The sequence below is a fragment of the Pseudorasbora parva genome, chromosome 12 (assembly GCF_024679245.1).
Source record: "Pseudorasbora parva isolate DD20220531a chromosome 12, ASM2467924v1, whole genome shotgun sequence".
Classification (NCBI taxonomy): Eukaryota; Metazoa; Chordata; class Actinopteri; order Cypriniformes; family Gobionidae; genus Pseudorasbora; species Pseudorasbora parva.
Genome location: NC_090183.1, coordinates 33,932,990 through 33,952,893, shown reverse-complemented (window position 1 = coordinate 33,952,893; position 19,904 = coordinate 33,932,990). Strand labels below are relative to the sequence as shown.

Genomic DNA, 19,904 nt, shown 5'->3' with positions numbered 1-19,904 from the left:
ACTAGGGGACATTTAAGTACCCCAGGAAAATAATTTATGCTATGAAGTTTGCACTGGCGCTCTCAGTTAGCCTAGCTCTCAGTCTGAGTATGGCTATGAATTGGGTGGAGTTTAGGACCCAGCGGTCGGGTAGCACAATAGAGCTGTTGTGTCGTGGTGAGGGTGATTTCTGCTTTTGGGATATTGACAGTGGGACAAGAAAGAAAAAATAACGAAAATACGGGGATTTGCCCGTACATCTGGACTGCTGACTTTAATACACCCTAGCGGAGTCTATCGCCGTGTGCGATTGTCCCGAGACGCTAGCTTTTTGGATGTGAGGTAAGGGTGCTGCATGAACAATACTGCTCGTGTCTTCACACTGGGTTCACTGTGCCAGTTATCCAGGCAGCGGGGCCTGCTGCTTCCTACAGATCCTTTATGAGCAGGATTTTACGTCCACATTAGACAACTAGGACCATATTGGTAGCAACGATACCATTTTGTTTGCTTTAAAGTTTGTGATCACGCTGCGAATGACGTTATTTATACCCAGGAAGTGTTATTATGGAGGTAGAAGGGATTGTAGTGACTGGAGAGTGTTCGTCATGTAAGGCGGCTCGAGTTTGGCGCCAAGGCCGTCAGAAACCCTCGCGCGTACAGCAATGGTGGACGCCTGCACATAATGATCACACACAGACACCTTTTAGCGAAAATTTACTGTAAAGCATTGCTGTGTTTGCCCTCCGAGCTACGTTAACTTGCAGATATGTTCTCATGACTGAACACATGATGCGAAATAATCATAACTCAAAGGTTCGCTAAATATATTTCTCCTCGTTGCATCATGTTTTAGGCATACACAGAGTTTACGTGGTGTTTGAATTAAATTTAAGTCTCGTGCACTTCTCATATTCGGAATGTTAACAATGTGATCAGACAACTTTGTTTGTAAAGCCTTGAGAAATGTATTTATCTTCACATCGCTCTAATAACACTTGGAAATTATAACTTAAATCAATTGCGAAACGAATGATTCAACCATTAGAACGAATAAATGTGTAGAAATGGCGTGCACTCCGTGGGATGTAATTAAATGACACGAAATCAAAATTAAGCTTTAATTCTGACGCTGTGCAACAGAAAGTTTGTGAGCGGAAGTATCGTTGTTGGAATGCGGGAATGCCCTCCTCGAGCTTCCGTTTCCCCCCACTGCTTCCCGCGAAATCCTATGCTTCTCCTCGACGGTTAATTCAACATTTCAGAATACACTTAAGATGCTTTTTGCATTTTTTGCTGACAGGTTGTAACGAAGGATAACCGTTGCGTGAACGGAGAAACATCAGTCTCATTATACTTCTATTAGGCAGTGAATGAAGGTTTGCTGGTATACTAGTCTAGTGTGTGAGGTAACTTAGGTGTCGAGGTAAAGTAGTCTGGGCACAAGGCTTTGCGTTTTGTGAGTCAAATTTTCTGAATCTTTTCACTAAAAATATTTATTTATAGAAACGTTCATAAAAGATTGATTGTCATTTGTAGGGGTCACGTAAAGCCATCATTATGCTGATGGTCTCCTATAAATGGTGACAAAGCTTTACGCCCCCACCACCATGTTGTCAACTTTTAAACTTGTCTAAAAAAAGGTTCTTTATTGAAATCTGTGGTTCCATGAATAACATAACATCAGTGGATAAGTGTTATTTTACTCAGTAATTCCAGTCATTTCAATAGGAAGCCTTGTGGTCGGAAGTTTTGTCATGTTGGAAGATTTTCCCAGGCAGATTTTACAACATATTCAAGTTGGTCAACCTGACTTGTTTTCTATTCTGTGTGATCCGTGCTTCATATACTAGGGCCCTTTCCCCACAAAATAATAATAATTCATTACATTTATATAGCACTTTTATTGGCACTCAAAGTGCTTTACATAGAAGGGGGAATCTCCTCAACCACCAAAAAAGTGCGGCACCCACCTGGATGATGCGACGGCAGCCATATTGCGCCAGAACGCTCAAAATCGTACTTATGTGACTGCACAGAGAAAAGCGTTAACTCCAAGAAGTCTTCCAGAGTCACGGTCAAAGCTGATTTGAAAGACTGCCGTTCGCCAGCTTAGTACGTAAGCGCAACTCTGCCGTCATTATGTTAAGCCCCGCCCAACGACTCTATACACGATGTTATTGGCCTGACCAGAATTTGTTTTTTACAGCTCAGAAGGTATTGAGAGTTGCTAGATGACACTTGCGGCAGATTAGATTTGCTGCCGCTAGGGTGCGTCTAAATTTCTAGGCTGTCATTTAGCTGCTTCCAAATATGATCTACCTCATGTGAGGGACCCCCATTCTGATATTTAAAAGGCATCTATATTTTCATTAGGGCTGTGCGATATTGAAGAAAAATGCAATATCTTGTTAAATAATGCTGTATTCGATACAGTATTCGATATAGTGTATAAAATCTATTTAAATTATATTAAAACAAATATTTAAAAACGGAGACTGAATCCGTTTGTGTTTCACATACTTTCTGGGAAAAGAAAACATCGCTACAAGTTCTGAAAGTGACCAGCAGTTTTTTAGCAAACTTCTCACAAATCGTTCACGTTTCTCTCTCTCTCTGTGTGTGTTTGTGTGTCTGTCAGAGCGCGGGACTGCAAGTTATTGTTTTTCGCAAATTATTGCATTTAATAACTCTTTTTAACATCAAGCAAGTCACATAAGTAACATGTCGTGTGCCCAGTCCATTCTCTGCTATATGCGTCGCTCTAAAACATACACTTTTCACAATGTTGAAGTAACCGAATAAAATCATTCAGATCCATTGCGATATGTGCATTTGCGATATTTCAATATATTACACAGCCCTAATTTTCATATATAAAGACCAAAAATGTACATAAATATGTGTAAAATTGTTGCATTATTAAAATTGTTTCTGCTTACTAAAGCACTGTACTGTTAGATTATTTATTTAAATCAAATTTATATTTTATTTCAATAAAACAATTTAAACTAAATGTATTTTTATGGAAAAATACATTTTCTTTCACATTTTTCTCTAAACTTTTCCACAGACCCACTAGAACTCCCCTGTGGCCCCCTGAGGGTCCGAGTTAATTTCATTCATGTTTCATTTAATGCTGCTTTCAGTGTCATTCATACTTATTTGTTCAGTAAATTACTTTCAATAGGTACACCAAATATTGATCTGGCTACACTTGACTCTTATTGGTTCATGATACAGTCCATCTTAAAAAGCAGGAAGTAAATGAAAAAAGTCAGTACAAGGAAGTAAACAAAAACATTCTAAAAGATTTGTTCAAAACATTTTGTTCCCTGTAGCAAAACACCACTACTTAAATATAGTTCTTCGTAAGGCATCTATATACAACACAGAATTTACAGTAAATTTAAGAAGATACATAGAGAAATTTTACATTTTTAAAGTGCATTTCTAAATGAGCCAGTAAATGGGGACGATTCATTGGCACACTAGGTCAGTGTGAGGTGGGGGCGAGGTAGCTCTCAGTGGGCTCTGATTAGTGTTGGGGTGTGGGGTGGTCTGTCTGGGTAGAGCATTGTGCTTTATCATGGTTCAGTAGGAGTGGGGGTTGTCATGGTTCAGTAGGAGTGTAGGACCGTGTCATTTTGTTTTGCCATTTTGTACTACAATGCAAGGCCACCCAGATTAAATAGTCACCCCCTCATGTTTGCCTTAACTTTGCAAATATGAGAAATTTGACACAACCCTCATAATTGGTCTTGGTTCTTATTTACACAACCACACAACACTGATTTATTCTAGGTGCATGTAAGACTGGAGCTAAAAGATGTGATCCAATTTCTAATTATCAATGTGGTGAGCTAGTAACAGCCATTGTTTCTGCTTTGACTGTTACAGACAACCGCTCTCAGTCCTTAAATGCAGAACACAGATCTTCAGAACCCATTCAGTCTCATTAGTGCTTCCTTTTTAAAACATTCACACTGCGAATGGGGGAGTTTGTGCATCACAAGCAGATGTTCTACTCTGCGTTTGAAAGCTGGTCTGTTACTGTCACACATGCGGCTTAAGGTGCACGTCAAAATATATATATGGCTGACGCTATTTGACGACACTGACATGAACGCAGACAGCTAGAGCAGAGTCTGCAAAGCGTCGTGAGAGACAGCTTCTCAAAGCACATAACATTACAATAATAATCAATGTAAAGAGCTCTGACTTGTATCACCTGACTGTTGCAGATTCATTTCAGCATTAGTGTTTCCATGGAAATGCATAGTCTGAGGACGTGAACAGCTCTGGGTAGACCGTCTCAGCTTGCCATCTCTTAATTATGGTAATTACGACATGGCATGAACGCAGCATAAGCTTGTTTTTTTGGTTCAGGAGGAACTATAAAAGGCGGCTGCTTATTGTTTGCGGTGCTCTGTGACTGTCCAAAACTTTGCATAGCCTCATGGAACACTGATGACATGTAATGTCTGCGCAAGCAGGGTGCGCAGAGTTATTACTTACTTTTAATTACTTACTGCCCGTTATGCCCAGTGCCGTGTGGGGCAGCAACAAAGGTACTCCACTTCTGTCTGTCTTTGGCCATCTTCTTCAGGCTTCCCCAAGTGTGTTGTAGATCTGTCATTTCTGCCTCTACTGTATGTCTCCAGGTTATCCTAGGTCTCCCTCTTTGCCTTTTTCCCTTGGGTGTCCAGAAAAGTGCTGTTTTTGTCAAGTCCTATTGGTCTTTTCGCAGGACATGGCCACTGCATCTCCACCTTCTCTTTCTGATGATAATGTTCATATCATCGTGATTACACCTGTTAAGGAGGTCCTGATTTGAGATTGTTTGGCCAGAATATTCTTAGGAGCCTCCTTAGGCTTTTTGTGTGGAAGGTAGAGACTTTCTGTAAGTCTGCCTCTGTCATTCTCAGGCACTCTGAGCCATACAACAGTGAGTGTATGTAACATGCAACTGTTATAAAGCTTATGTTTGGTGCGTGTAGTGTACTGGCCAGATTTCCATACATTCTGCAATTTGTTAAAAGCAGTTCTTGCCTTTGACAAATAAAGTTTAATGTCAGCTCCAGCTCCACCATCTACTTTCACTGTATGTAAATTGGTCGGTATCAGGTAGTGCCTGTCCTTCTAATAGTACTGATGGTGAGTGTTCATTGTTAAGGATCATGACGTCAGATGTTTTGGTGTTGATTCTTAGGCCAATTTGGTTGGCAAATGTACTCAGTCTGGAGGTTTTCTCTTGAATATGTTTATGATAATGTGATGATAAGGGCAAAATCATCAATAAAGTCTTCTAAGGTTGAAAAAGTGCCCCATCTGATGCCTCGTGCGCCGAGTTATGGAAATGCATACTGACAGGCACAGGTAGGATATCCTATCGGTGCATTCGGACCAAATGCAATGATTGGACAAATATTTTTTGGTCGTGAGACTCCAAAGATCTATGACTTTTTAATGAAAAACATTTAACGATTTTTCCTATAGACTACCATGTCAGGAGTCAGGACAACAGTAGTTTTGGTCACATCATAGTTACAAGGACAGCCACAATATGATACGATAGCTAAAGAAGAATCACAATGTTATGTTGTTTTACAATGTTAAATTATTGAGAAGGTAAGTCATTGGGTGGACCTGTTTAAGCAGGTCATTACACTCTATTGCTGAAGTTTCTAGTCTGTAGGGGGTCTGGACAGGCCACTAGTACTCCATCCGGTATGTTAAATTGTTATATATGTGACACAAATTCCCCCTCTTATTGTAAGTGTTAGGGATGATATGGTGGTGAAATGACTCTAATGTCTGTATATTCCTCTTTTGTTTGTGCAGAGTGCCTCTGGGAGCACCATGTCTTTAATTCACTATATAAAACAACTTGCTGCTAAATATACAGATTCCATCCCGACTCTTCTCATCCTGTCTGTGGTATTTAAAGTGTCTGCTCTGTCAGGCATTTGCCTCGCCACTACAACAGAAATAACCAACTTAAAACGATAATACGATATTTTCAAAGGTCGCTACACAATAGTCAGAGATGCCTGTCTGCATTTTATGACTATAGCAGCTTTTAAGATGCAACTTCTCCCAGATGTTTACTATGCCGAGTGTCTGACAGCTAAAGCTTTTTCAAAAATGAATCAACTCATAAGTGATAGTAATAACACGTTGCTTGTTCATATTACCTTCTTAATCAGAAGTGTAATTTACTTTAAATAATTTGCTTTGCTTAATATAAGCTGTCCTTTCAAGGTGTGTCAGTACATAGTTTCATATGTGTGGTTTGGCTGCAATTGCTCCTAGTGAACTAGGTTAATATTTATTTAAGGAGGCCACTCAGCCAGGTATTGGAGCCTAATAAATCACAGTACAGGGTTGTGCTTTGCTGGGTGTCTGTCAGTCCGGTTACCCTCCACTTCCTGTTTTACCCCCCCGCTTTTCATTTTGACTGTAGTTTGTGTTCTCTCCTCATGTCTTATTCTTTTGTTCAGGCATGAGCGAGGGGCAGATGCACAGCAGAAGAAAACAGTAGCATGCTCTTTGAATTTATGGTAAGTGAAATACAGCTCAATGAAAGATCATTAAAGCTGCCCTCTATGGTAATTTCTTTAGATGGGCCATTGCTATATCATTGAACTGAATAATTGGCATGCTCATTTGACATGATTGTACATATAACATACGTACACATACTTATATTAGATACTTAAAAGAATACCATGGTAAAACCAGCACAACTTCCTATGCAGTTTGGAAAAAATGTCAAATTAAACAGAGTATATAAAGAAATTTGGGTTTCCAGACAATTGCACAAATCCACACCGTTTTCTAAAATATGAAGACTATATAAGAATAAGAATGCAAAAATGCTGATTTTAAAAATCACTTCGAGAACCAATGTAAAAAAAAAAGTACAGATGACTACTAAATACCAAATATAATGCTGAAAATAATGTTTTCTATGAACTATTTATTTTTAATATGGCCAAAAACAACTGAAGAGGTTTTGAAAATTAAATCTGGAAATGGAAAATGTATAGGAACTAGGGCTGTGTGATATTGAAGAAAAATGCGATTACTTGTAATACATATAAAGAATGAGAATTATACCATTTATGTGGTTCACATACTTTCTGAAGAAAGAAAGCATCGCTTCAACTCCTGAAAAGGACCAGCAGTGTTTTCAAAAAAATGCATGTCACAAATCTGACAAAAATGTAATGCAATTATTTAAATACCAAAATTATCTGTTTAACTTTGTAATATAGTTATATCAACATTAAAGCTGAAAATTCAGCTTTGTCATCACAGAAATACTTTTTTTAATAATATTTCATAATATTACTGTTTTTACTGTATTATTAAATAAATGCGGCCTTGGCGAGCATAAAATATGTCTTGCAAAATCATTCAAATGTCTGTCTTACCCCAAACTATTTAACAGTATTGTACATATGCCTGCCCCCTTATTGATATGAATATTGAATTTGAGCTGGACTTCTCTTTTATTGCAGGATATGTCAGGATGAAACGACTCAGGACTTCAAGCAGCAGTGACAGTTCAGATAATGAGAGTGAGTCCAAATTCAGATGTGTAAGTTTTATAGAGAACAAATATGTATATTTATTTTTGGCTGACTCTGTTGTTGTATCATAAAGGTCCCTCGACATCCTTTTCCTCTAACAAGTATGGAAGCAAACCAGGCACCCCCGCCTCTGCTCAGAAGAAACCAGCAGAGGTAAACAGAAGAATAATACCTTAACCTATTTATGTTTTTCAGGAGGCTTATAAATGATTTTTTTATAGTAAAATTGGTGATATCAACTTATTCAGGTTGATATTTGGTATTATTTCTCCCTTTTAGGTGTTCAGAAAAGACTTGATCAGTGCCATGAAGCTGCCGGACTCTCACCATATTTCTTCTGAGGATTATTACCTGTTGGCGGACACATGGAAGCAGGAATGGGAAAAAGGAGTCCAAGTACTTGCCAGTCCAGACACTATCCCTCAGCCCTCTATGAGGTATGTCAATTTGAATAAAAACAGGTTTTTGGACATTTACCATCTTGCATGTGACTTAAAGGGATACTTCAGCCAAAAATTCTTTCATGAATTTCTTTCTGCTGCTCAACTCAAAAGAAGATATATTTTAAAAATGTCAGTAACCAGTTGATGGGCCACATTGACGTTTTTTTGAGTATTTTCATTTTTGGGTGAACTATCCCTTTAAAGGTGCAGTGTGTAAATGTTTGCAGCCTCTAGTAGTGAGGTTGTGAATTGCAACCATCTACCACTCACCTCTTCCTTTTGAAGCACACAGAGAAGCTACGGTGGCCGACACATGAAAAAAATGCCATCGTCTGAGAGAGCAGAGAGTAGCTAGCGCTCTGTAGAGCTTTTTGTACGGTATGGGCTACTGTTAACATGACTGCACAAAATGTTGACTTTACTGTAAGGGGACCCACGGTGTGTGTAGATAGAAATTGCTCATTCTACGGTATTAAAACATAACAGTACATTATGTAAGGTCTTTATACACCACTGTCAATAGATCCTAATAAATAGTACACCCTGCAGCTTTCAAGATCACAATCTCAATTCAAACATCCACGTGATTTTATTCTTAAATGACAATGAATCTGCTGTGTCTATTATGCCTGTTTCACATCGCAATATCACCGGAGTGTGAACAGCTTTTATTTTGTCGCTGCACATGTTAATGAATGAACGGCTCGGCTGTCACATCCACTCCAATTTGTGAACGCTCTCATTCATTGATATTGGCAGCAACAAAACACACTGATCCGATGATGCTTGTGGTGTGAAACTGTTTAAACCAAGGACTTTGCTTAACCTTTGAAAGTACGATCATCAGACTGCAACATTCAAATCTAATGAAAAATTAATGAAAAAATAAGCCTGAGCCTCGAGCTGAGATGCGAACTCGGGTCTTCTTGTACACAGGAGAGCTATGGCATGACAGCACTGCCCATAAGGTTATTAATCCTACATAACAGCCTTTGTATCAGTTCTTTTGTCTTATGGTCGTTATATTTCTCACCGATTTCTGCTCTTTCTGAATAAGATACAGATAAAGTAGCACAATTAAGATTACATGTATATGAATGCATTAGTGAGTGATTGCGTGTGAATTAATTCTACCTGCCATTATCTCTACTAATAGTGAAGCTGTGAGTTTTAGTTATCAAGAAATATATGCTAGAACTTTTCAGTTTCTAAGCTATTTTATTGATGAATCACAAAACAGTGTTGACAATACATTTCTGCGCTACTGAAGGGTTTGTGTGAGGCAGGCACGATCTCCGTGTCATGATCTGCATGTCAGGAAATTGCTTATCCTGTTGCGCCCTCTGTAAGCCAGCGACTAGTCGACGTCAAGCTTAAGGTGTTATGGCAGAGCATTAAGGTCGACTAGTCGGTGCAACCCCTAGTATGAACACTGATGTCCAATGATCAAAATAAGAGAGAACCATCTTTTTAAAAGTATTTTGACACTACTTGTAGTTTTCTTCAGAATGGTGAGAGAATTTCAATCTCCATTTTGCACATCATTCTCATGAGTTGTGTAGCTCTAATTTATAATAAATATGGCAATATTCCATAAAAAATAATAATGGTGTGTGTGTGTAGGATAATAGCAGAGAAGCCAAAGGAGGTCCTCTTCACAAAACCAAGGAAATATATTCAGTGCTGGAGTCTGGATTCGACGGAGACGGGTTATGTCAATATCAAGGAGCTGGCAGAGGCTATGTGCAGATATGACCTAGATGATATGGATCTGTACTGGCTCCAGCAGCTCAATGCAGAGCTTGGAATGATGGGTAAGAGAGAGGGGATGCCTTTAAAAGCAATACCTTGTCTGGTGTGTTCCCTGTAAGATTTGGTGTCCTGACTTGCTTTAAAGAATAACGTTACATTTAGGTGACGGTCCGGTGGATGAGCTGACGATGGAGCGGGTGATGGAGGCACTGGAGAGGCAGTGCCATGACAACATGAACCACGCCATCGAGACTGAGGAAGGGTTGGGAATAGAGTACGATGAGGACGTCATCTGTGATGTATGTCGCTCACCTGACAGTGAGGAGGGCAATGACATGGTCTTTTGTGACAAGTGCAACATTTGTGTGCACCAGGTGAGACCTTTTATATCATCAGTAAATTGTCGAGAATCTGCAGGATGTTTTGTCAAGTAAAAATTCTTAAGACATTTTTTGTTTGACTATCTTATGATTTAAAAAAAAAATGTAATTACGTATTTATAATATTGCAGATATTATATAAACAAAATTCTGTCATTAATTACTCACCCTCATGCCTTTCAACACCTGTAAGACCTCGGTTCATCTTTGGAACACAATAAGGCACTAAAGACGTCGTTAACAAGCCCATCTCACTACAGTATTTCTACAATAATTGTATGAAGCGACGAGAATAGATTTTGTGCCCAAAAAACAACAACTAAATAACTACTTGTATAGAGTGATGGGCCGATTTCAAAACACGTTATTTGAACCGTTATGAATCAGTGTATCAAATCAGCAGTTCAGACTGCCACAGTCAAGTGGTTTCAGCAGTTTGGCGGTTTGACACGTGATCTGAATCATGATTCGATACACTGATTCGCTCCAAAGCTTCAGGAAGCAGCGTTTTAAAACGGCCCATCACTATATAAGTCATTATTTAGTATTTTCTGCGCACAAAAACTGTTCTCATCGCTTCATAAAATTATTGTAAAGCCACTGTAGTGAGACTTTTTAATGATGTCTTTAGTGCCTTTTATGGGTCTTGAGAGAGGAAATGTCATTGCTGCCAACGGAAGCCTTTCTCAGCCATTGAATTTCAACAAAATATCTTAATTTGTGTTTCAAACATGAACAAAGGTCTTACGGGTGTCGAACGACATGAGGGTGAGTCATTAATGACAGAATTTCAGAGAGTCTTTAGAATAGAATTTTACATTTTATATTCTATTCTCTTTATGTAAATGTAGCCTTTGATGCTGATGAACATTTTTTTTTTAAATCCATATTTGTAATAATTATTATATGATTGTATTCAGTATTGTAAACTAATAGAAAATATTTATACTAAAGCTCATCACACTTGTATTTTGTTGCAGGCCTGCTATGGCATTGTGAAAGTGCCAGATGGAAACTGGCTGTGCAGAACTTGTGTGCTTGGTATCAACCCACAGTGCCTTCTGTGTCCCAAAAGTGGGGGCGCAATGAAGGCTACCAGGGCGGGCACTAAATGGGCTCATGTAAGCTGTGCCCTCTGGATACCGGAGGTAAGTTGTATGTCAAATGGAATTAGACCTGCTTTATTATCATGCTTGTATGATCTTAATGTTGTTTTATTAATAATAACAATAAGAATTGAGCTTTCAGCATGTTTCCTATTTGTTACTTTTATATAGATTGTCTCAGAATTAACAGACATCTTTGCTAATTTTAGGTGAGCATTGCATGCCCGGAGAGGATGGAGCCTATCACCAAAGTGTCTCATATTCCTCCCAGTCGCTGGTCGCTCATCTGCAGTCTCTGTAAACTCAAGACTGGAGCCTGCATACAGGTAATGCTGTATAAGGCAAAGTAGTTATAAAAATATAGTTTGACAGTGAATTATTGCTTAGGTGCATATGTGAAATTTAGCACAGAAAACTTCTTTCAGTGATGTAATTTTACAGTAATAAAATCAAATGCTAGTAATTGATTTAATAAAAGAGTAATAGTTTTCAATGTACAAATTGTTTGAAGAAAATTGAGAGATTTTTTGTGTGTGAATAAAATGCAGGAAATAAAATGTAGTATTTCCTAATTAATTGAAGAAATTATTTGTTTAATCAATTATTAAAATGATTCTAGTTTTTTCTTCCAAACTGTTCCAAACTTCCAGTGTTCTGTTAAGAACTGCACCATCCCTTTCCACGTCACCTGTGCTTTTGAGCACAACCTGGAGATGAAGACCATCCTGGATGAAGGTGATGAGGTCAAATTCAAATCCTACTGCCTGAAGCACAGCAAACCTAAAGCAGGAGAAGCGGGTTTGAGTCCGGCCCGTCATAAACCTCCAACTGAGACTGAGAAACTGGGTTTGAGGGCGCAGAAGCTTCAGGAGCTGGAGGAGGAGTTCTACACACTCGTTCATCCCGAGGAAGTGGCACAAGACCTTGGAATGCCACTCCACCTGCTGGATTTTATCTTTCAGTACTGGAAGATAAAGAGGAAAAGCAACTTTAATAAGGCCCTCCTGCCACCTAAAGAAGATGAAGAGAACCTCCTCCAGCAGCCACAGGAGGACAGCATCCACACACGAATGCGCATGTTCATGCATCTGCGGCAGGACTTGGAGAGGGTGGGTACTCCTGTCATAATAGATTAGTTTTTTTTTAAGGCATGGGTCAGGATGTGCAACAACCAAGTAGTCTTTCATGCTGAGCAATTTTCCCAGTATTTTTTTTTTTTCTTGTTCTACTTTTTTCTCTCTCTCTCTCGAAGATCTTTTAGTTTAGGTCTGCACTTAATGTTCTAGCAGATATAATATATACTTTTTTTTTAAAATTATATATATATGTGTGTATATATATATATATATATATATATATATATATATATATATATATATATATATATATATATAATATAATATAAATAAAATTAGGGATGCGACTATACAGTTAGTCCAAGGTTCAATACATACCTCGGTTTTTAACCACGGTTTTTGGTTCATTTTTTTTTTTACTATCTATTCTCAGGCGACAGGAACAGAAAGAGGTTAAGAAGAAAATGTTTTAATTGTAGTAATCTTTCTTTATTTTACTTAAAAGATTTCGAAAACCTTACTTAAACTTAACTTTAAAAAAAAAAAAAAACTATATATATAGTGTGTATATATACACACACATATACAGTATATACAAAATACAAATACTTCTACTTATATAAATACACTACTTTAGTCTTAAGTGTCACATGATCCTTCAGAGATAATTCTGATATGCTGAGTTGCTGCTCAAGAAACATTTATGATTATTATCAATGTTGAAAACATTTGTGTGTAATTTTTTCCCCCGAGGGTTCTTTAATAAATTGAAAGTTCAAAAGAACAGAATTTATTTGAAATAGAATCTTTTTATAACGTTATAAATGTCTTAACTGTCAAAAAAATAATAATCTTACTGACCCCAAACTTTTGAATGGTAGAACAATGTTGCAAAAGCATTTACATTTACATTTAATCATTTAGCAGACGCTTTTATCCAAAGCGACTTACAAAAAAGGGGAGAGCAATAGAAGCAACGAAACAGACAAGGCCAACAACCTGTAAGAGCTGTAAGAAATCTCAATTAATTAGCACAGTACACAAGGTTTTTTTTTTTTTTTTTTTTTTTAGCCATCTACAATAGCCACCTACAACAAAAACTCACGTACGCAAAATACAGAACACTGGATTTGATAGCCATGATAACAACCCATTAGGACTAAGGCTGTTGCTCCAACTGTTGTCGTTAATGCAGATTCAGTGGCCCAATGGGTTGGTTTTGTATGGCATTCTAGCTAAACGCGCAGCAATAGCCATCTACAACAAAAACTCACGTACGCAAAATACAGTACACCGGATTATGATATCTATGATAAGTATGTAACACCCGCCTGAAGGCACAAATCTGGATGAGAGACGTAGATAGGAGAGACGTAGACGGAGTGTACGCTTTTTGGTCGTTGCTGTGGTGATCAGTAAGTGCTATTCTGTATTGGTCAGTTGCAATTGGAAAAGATGTGTCTTAAGATGTTTTTTAAAAATGCTTTCTATTTCAGATAAATACTGTATTTATGAACTTTCTGAAATAATGAAAATTCAGCTTTGCTTCACAGAAATAAATCATATTTTAAAATATATTCAAATAGAAAATTTAATCAAATAAATGCAGCCTTGGGCCCTATTGCACAAAACCAGGATATGGGATTTAAGCCGGGATATATTGGTGATCTTGTCATTTTTATGCAAAATTTAGTACACAGCTGTCGTGTAAACGTACCCTGAAGGCAAGCTCATACCAAGAACGATAACGAAAGATAACTGTATATTAGCGGATAAATTGAGCGAGGATCACCAAAATATCTCTGCTTAATCCCTTACCCTAGTTTTGTGCAGTAGGCCCCTGGTCAGCAAAATAGACTTCTTTTTTTTAAAACATAAAAAATCTTACCGATCAAAAAATGTTTATACAAATATTTTTATAATTGTAAATCAATGTTTCAAAAGTTTTACCATCAGTATCATGTTGTGGGTTTATGGTATGCTATGTGTGTGTCATTTTGTCAGGTGAGAAATTTGTGCTACATGGTGAGTCGAAGAGAGAAGCTGAAGCTGTCCCAGAGTAAAGCACAGGAGCAGATTTTCAATCTGCATGTCAAGCTCATCAACCAAGAGTTATCTGCAGGTAATTTTAATTTATTATAAAACAAAATGTTATTTAAAAAATTAATGACTTTAATTGATTTATTTTTTAACTATTTAATATTTCATAAGTGATTCATTTGTTCACATGTTTATAGCCTTGGACTCATGCAGCCAAAAAGATCCAGTAAATTAAAGATAACCATAATCTTGCATATCCTGTCTTTTTACTATCCAGTACCACTGACCTTCTTCTGCTTTTATTGACAGGACTTCCAGTGTCCTCTTCTGTAGAGAACCTGTTACACCCTCCTCCCAGGATAACCCTAAAACTCAAAATGCCCAAAGTGTCCCTTGGCAATGGCAAAACCTGCTCCAAATCTGTTAATGGACCCCTGTGCCCGGATAACAGCAGCAACGTATATGACACCGGCGAGGGAGGCATCGGACAGGGCAAACCGCAGCTCCATCTCGGACGGGCACGGATAGAGGAGCGCGCGAACGGTCTCTTGCCCGCCTCCATCTACATACGACGGGACGGTGGCACTCCCCCATTGGCCGTAAAGCAATCAGGCAAACCCCTGGCTCTGCACGCTGCCCTCCACGGTCATTCATCCAACGGTAAGGGCAAGACTGAACCAGAGAAGACCCGTCCGTTGAAATCCAATGGCATTATGGACAAGCCCGTACTCCAAAGAGACACTTCCTGTCAGACGCCCACTGAGAAGGACACATGCATCAAGATTTCAGGGAAAGGTCAGTCAGGTGGATTCCACAAAACCTCACTTGAGCACTTCAGCCGATCTCTCAAGGAGGCCACTGTTAGTTTAGTACGAACTGAGGACCTTCGGGCCTTTGAGAAGAACGCACGCAAGTCCTCCGGATTCTCCAAACCGGTTTCCATTGAGCAGCCACTAGGGGGCAGCAGAGCATGCCAGGAGAGTGACGGATACTGCCCGGACGCAGAGCTCAGCGACTCTGAGCCCGAGGCTAAAGGGAAGTGCCGGCAGGGAGGGAGGGGGCAAAAACCGAGAGCTGCAGCTGGGGACTATGTCAAGCCTGCCAGCCGAGCAAAACTGTCTTTTGGCTCTAGGACGTCGGTGCAAAGGTGACAATCTTCAAAAGCATCTCAAACCCACTGCCACAGATTACCCTAGTTCTTCAGCGGTAATTGGAAGTGCCAGATTCTGTTCTCCTCTGTTGAGGATCTGCCGACAGTTTTTAGTACGGTGTGCCAAAATATCCTTGCTGGCTGATTGCAGAAGTGCAGATTGGTCTATTTTTGTGGACTGATATATATCACTGTGTCTCTCTACCCAGCCAGAGTTCTGCTGCAGCTGCACTTGGATCCAATACATGAGAGCGTGTGTAAAGTAGGTTTTATTGGCCATGAAGCAGTGTTTCTGTACATAAAAGGAACCTCCGTTTTTGACTGTACATAGTAGTTTGTTTTAGGATGTGGAGCATTGTGGATGTTTTCCACATACTGAAACATTATCATACTTTCTTACTGATATGCATATGCAAATAAATAAAGACTTAAGAACGCTGATCTGACAAATCACGATTGTTTGATTTTTCCTGAGAGGATGGCTGGACTTCTTTTTTTTCTTTTTTCTCTCTGTTCCTTTGTCTCTTTGGTATCTCTTCCTATTGTGTTGTTTTTTTAACTTCTCTGCTAATGTTAGTATTGCTTTAGTTGAAAAAGAATGTGTTTGTGTGCAGTGGTCTTCCATCTTTCTACTGAGTGTGAAAGGATGTGTCAAACCTTAATGTTTATATTTAGAATAAACTCAAAGGATTTTCTTTTTTACTTGTATCCATTTTTTGTCACTTCTCAATGCCGAAACCCAGCGATTTTTATAAATCTTTAAAAAATGCATATGTCCACACAAGTCAGTCAAATAAACTGAGCTCTTGATATTAATCACAAAAGAGAGAGCTCCTGAGACCCAGGCATAGACTTTTATCCTCTGTAAAGGGCGTTATATTTTATATTTCAGCAAATGTCTCTGAGACCATACATGTGACAGTTTTAAGTCTGGATGTGCTGCACATTCTGGGCTTTCAGAGATGCCAAAATGACCATGACAACTCCGTATCCTTGGTCTTTAAAAATGACTGATATTGACTGAATTGTCAAATTTAGCACTCTTAAAAATGATCTTTTGTAATCATTTAAATTTTAAAATAGTTTGTCGTAAATAAAATTATCAGGAAATGTTATGGGGTTTCAAATCCGAATACGATTTTCTGTTACATAACGGCATCGAGAGGATATGTCCTTTTTATAGGACATCAGACTTACAGCATGTTTATTAGGCATTTTGGGGAGACACAAGTGAATAGGGAAAAAGAAAATTATAAATCCATATTCCTATGAAATATGAGCCAAGTTATTACTCCCATGTTACACTTTTTTTCAATCATTTTTTTTGTGTGTGCCTATATTTCATTTTTTTTCAAATGAGGGCATAAAATATGAATTAATAAATATATATATATATATAATATATTATTTTTATTTATTTATTTTTATCCATTTGTTTCTCCAAACAATGTATTGACAAAATAATACTAAATTAAACCTTTTCTGGTAGGAAGTTATACTATATAATAATAATGTATTATTTTTAAAGACTTTTATTCAGCAAGGACACATTCAATTGATGAAACATGACAGTAAAGGCATTTATTATGTTGCAAAAGATTTCAAGTAAATCCTGTTTTATATTTGAACTTTCTATACTCATCAAAGAATCATGACAAAAATGTATCACAGTTTCTACAACAGTAATACCGCAGCTCAACTAAAAGACATGTTGCTAATGTTTCTTGAGCACCAAATCAGGATATTAGAACCACAGGAGACAGGATATACAAATATATAATAAGTGTAATATTTCACGATATTACAGTTTTTACTGTATTTCTTTAATGTTTGTCAGCATGAGATTTTGCGACTCTTTGAATCCGCCACTTCAAATTGTGCAGTCACAAGTCATGTTCATGTAAAGCTCTAAAGCAGTAATTAGTCTGTCATTTTCCTTCAACCTCATTCTTCTCAGGAGCCCTCTGGCTAGTTCAAATGGACGTGTTCTTCGCAGTTTTAATAATTTTCTTCGCTCTAGAAACCACAGTTTCTGCACTCTGTGGTGTTTCCTCAGGCTGTACCTGCCTCCTGCTGTCAGCTAACACAATGAGAGAACTCAATAATGAGTGAATCATTTACATTCTGAAGGGGTTTCATTTAGTCGTATAAATTGGTAAATAATTGCAGAACAGTTCAAATTCTTGATTCTTAATACCCTCATAATTGAATCATTGGTTGTGCATCAAGCAACTTGCTTCAGTTCTAAATAATAAGCAGAGGAGTGTATCATTCATTTTTGCTGCATGCACAGAGATATGACAATTTTATTTAAAAATTGATATGGATAGATAAAAAAAATTGCGGAGCTCCACTGTCATCTGATGTTCTTTTCAAGCTTAACCAAGTTATCTTCAGACTCAACTGATTCTTTTGGTTGAGCGGCTGCTGTGTTAGCTGCTATAAAGCAGGACTTCAATGCTGCCTAAGGCCTATTGATCATTTGAAGAAAATGCTGAGGTTGACTCCAGTGTTGAACCAGTGCTGCACTCGTTTTGTTGAGAAAGAAATATAAATCATTGCAAGTTAAAGAAACATCCACTTCTGCAGCTTTTATATGGTACAGTCAGATATACCTTACACAGGACCTCAGCACTAAGAGAGAGCTGTAAAATAACATTGAATATAGTTATTTCGCTTATTTAGAAGTTCTGTGAAATTATTTAGAATGACTGATGTTACTTTAAATTTCACTGTAATGTTAATTTTCAGTGCAATTATAGTACCAGTATGCACTGAATACTCCAGAACAGTACAAATTTGTGTATCACCTTATCGATGTGTACTTTGTTAAACATTCACTTTGCAAAGTATAAATACATTTTAGCATTGCTAAACTACTCCTTTCATAAAGCACCAAGTAACATTTTTAGTCTTGGTTTAATTAACAATAAATAAAAACTAGATCAGGATTCCAAACCACAGAAATGACCAACCTGCTCTAAAACCTCAGTGTGATTTCCGTGAACTCTGTCCTTGATTGGCTGGTTCAGGCAATGTGTGTTTGACTGGAGCTGGAACTAAAATGAAAACTTGACCATGAACAAGGTTAGACACTCCTGCAACTAGATGAACCTACCCACATGAGAAAAGAAAAACTAACCGGTGAAATTAAGCATAAAATCAGGTTATACAAGAAGTATTAACATTTTTAAACGTGCAGCACATATGAATGAACGAAACCTTTCAAAAGATTGGGGTCTGTAAGATTTGTTTTTTTCAGTAAGAAATGAATACTCTAATCAGGATATTGAATTGATTAAGGACTGTAAAGACTTACATTGTTGAAAATATATATTTAAAATAAATGCATTCTGTTCTTGTGACCTTTCTATTCACCAAAGAATCCTGAAAAAAATATGGTTTATACAAAAATACTAAGCAGCTTTTTGAGCCCCTGCCCCTTTGAGAGTGAAAGTGAAAGTGCCCTTTTCAATTGCACCACAGTGCCCCTGCGAACACAAATCCTGTGTGTCCCCCTGCTTAAGCCAGTACATATCCTGGGCCATCTGAAGTTTGATAGAGAGCATTTGGATGATCCAGAAGAGGAGTGGGAGACTGTCATATGGTCAGATGAGACCAAAATATAACTTTGGTAAAAACTCAACTTGTCCTGTTTGGAGGAGAAAGAATGCTGAGTTGCACCATACCTAGAAGCGGGTGGAAACATCATGCTTTGGGGCTGTTTTTTCTGCAAAGGGATGAGGACGACTGATCTGTGTAAAGAAAAGACTGAATGGGGCCATGTTTCGTGAGATTTTGAGTTAAAAAAACTTCCATCAGCAAGGGCATTGAAGATGAAACATGGCTGGGTCTTTCAGCATGACAATGATCCCAAACACACAGTCCAGGCAATGAAGGACTGGCTTCATAAGAAGCATTTCAAGGTCCTGGAGTCTCCAGATTTCATCCCCATAGAAATCTTTGGAAGGAATTGAAAATCCATGTTGCCCAGCGACAGCCCTAAAACTATCACTGCATAGAGGAGATCTGCATGGGCCAAACTACTAGCAACAGTGAGTAAAATCCTTGTGCCGACTTACAGAAAACATTTGAACTCTGTCATTGCCAACAAAGGGTATAACAAAGTATTGAGATGAACTTTTATTATTGACCAAATACTTATTTTCCACCATAATTTGCAAATAAATTCTTTAAAAATCAGACAATGTGATTTTCTTTTCTTTTTTTTTCTCCTCATAGTTGAAGTGTTCTATGGTGGAAATTACAGGCCTCTCTCATCTTTTTAAGTGGGAGAACTTGCACAGTTGGTGGCTGAATAAATAGGCCTACTTGGTTCCCCCACTGTAAATAAAGACTTACAGAATAAAGAGAATTAGG

General features: G+C 38.0%; 1 protein-coding gene across 1 annotated transcript; it reads left to right on the top strand.

Annotated features, from left to right (window-relative positions):
- Positions 1-109: 109 nt before the first annotated feature.
- Positions 110-16,226, top strand: jade3 (jade family PHD finger 3). The gene is made up of 12 exons (XM_067459942.1): positions 110-321; positions 6,483-6,542; positions 7,506-7,565; positions 7,651-7,730; positions 7,857-8,014; positions 9,644-9,834; positions 9,935-10,146; positions 11,133-11,300; positions 11,468-11,584; positions 11,909-12,367; positions 14,339-14,456; positions 14,684-16,226. The coding sequence occupies exons 3-12, from the start codon at positions 7,517-7,519 to the stop codon at positions 15,523-15,525; spliced, it is 2,394 nt and encodes a 797-aa protein (XP_067316043.1). The 5' UTR covers positions 110-321; positions 6,483-6,542; positions 7,506-7,516; the 3' UTR covers positions 15,526-16,226.
- Positions 16,227-19,904: the final 3,678 nt, after the last annotated feature.

Bases quoted from the DNA above. Each gene is read 5' to 3' on its own strand.
- jade3 (XM_067459942.1), top strand. From the start codon at position 7,517: ATGAAACGACTCAGGACTTCAAGCAGCAGTGACAGTTCAGATAATGAG. The intron at 10,147-11,132 runs GTGAGACCTTTT...ATTTTGTTGCAG, and splicing joins GCAACATTTGTGTGCACCAG to GCCTGCTATGGCATTGTGAA. The intron at 11,585-11,908 runs GTAATGCTGTAT...CCAAACTTCCAG, and splicing joins AGACTGGAGCCTGCATACAG to TGTTCTGTTAAGAACTGCAC.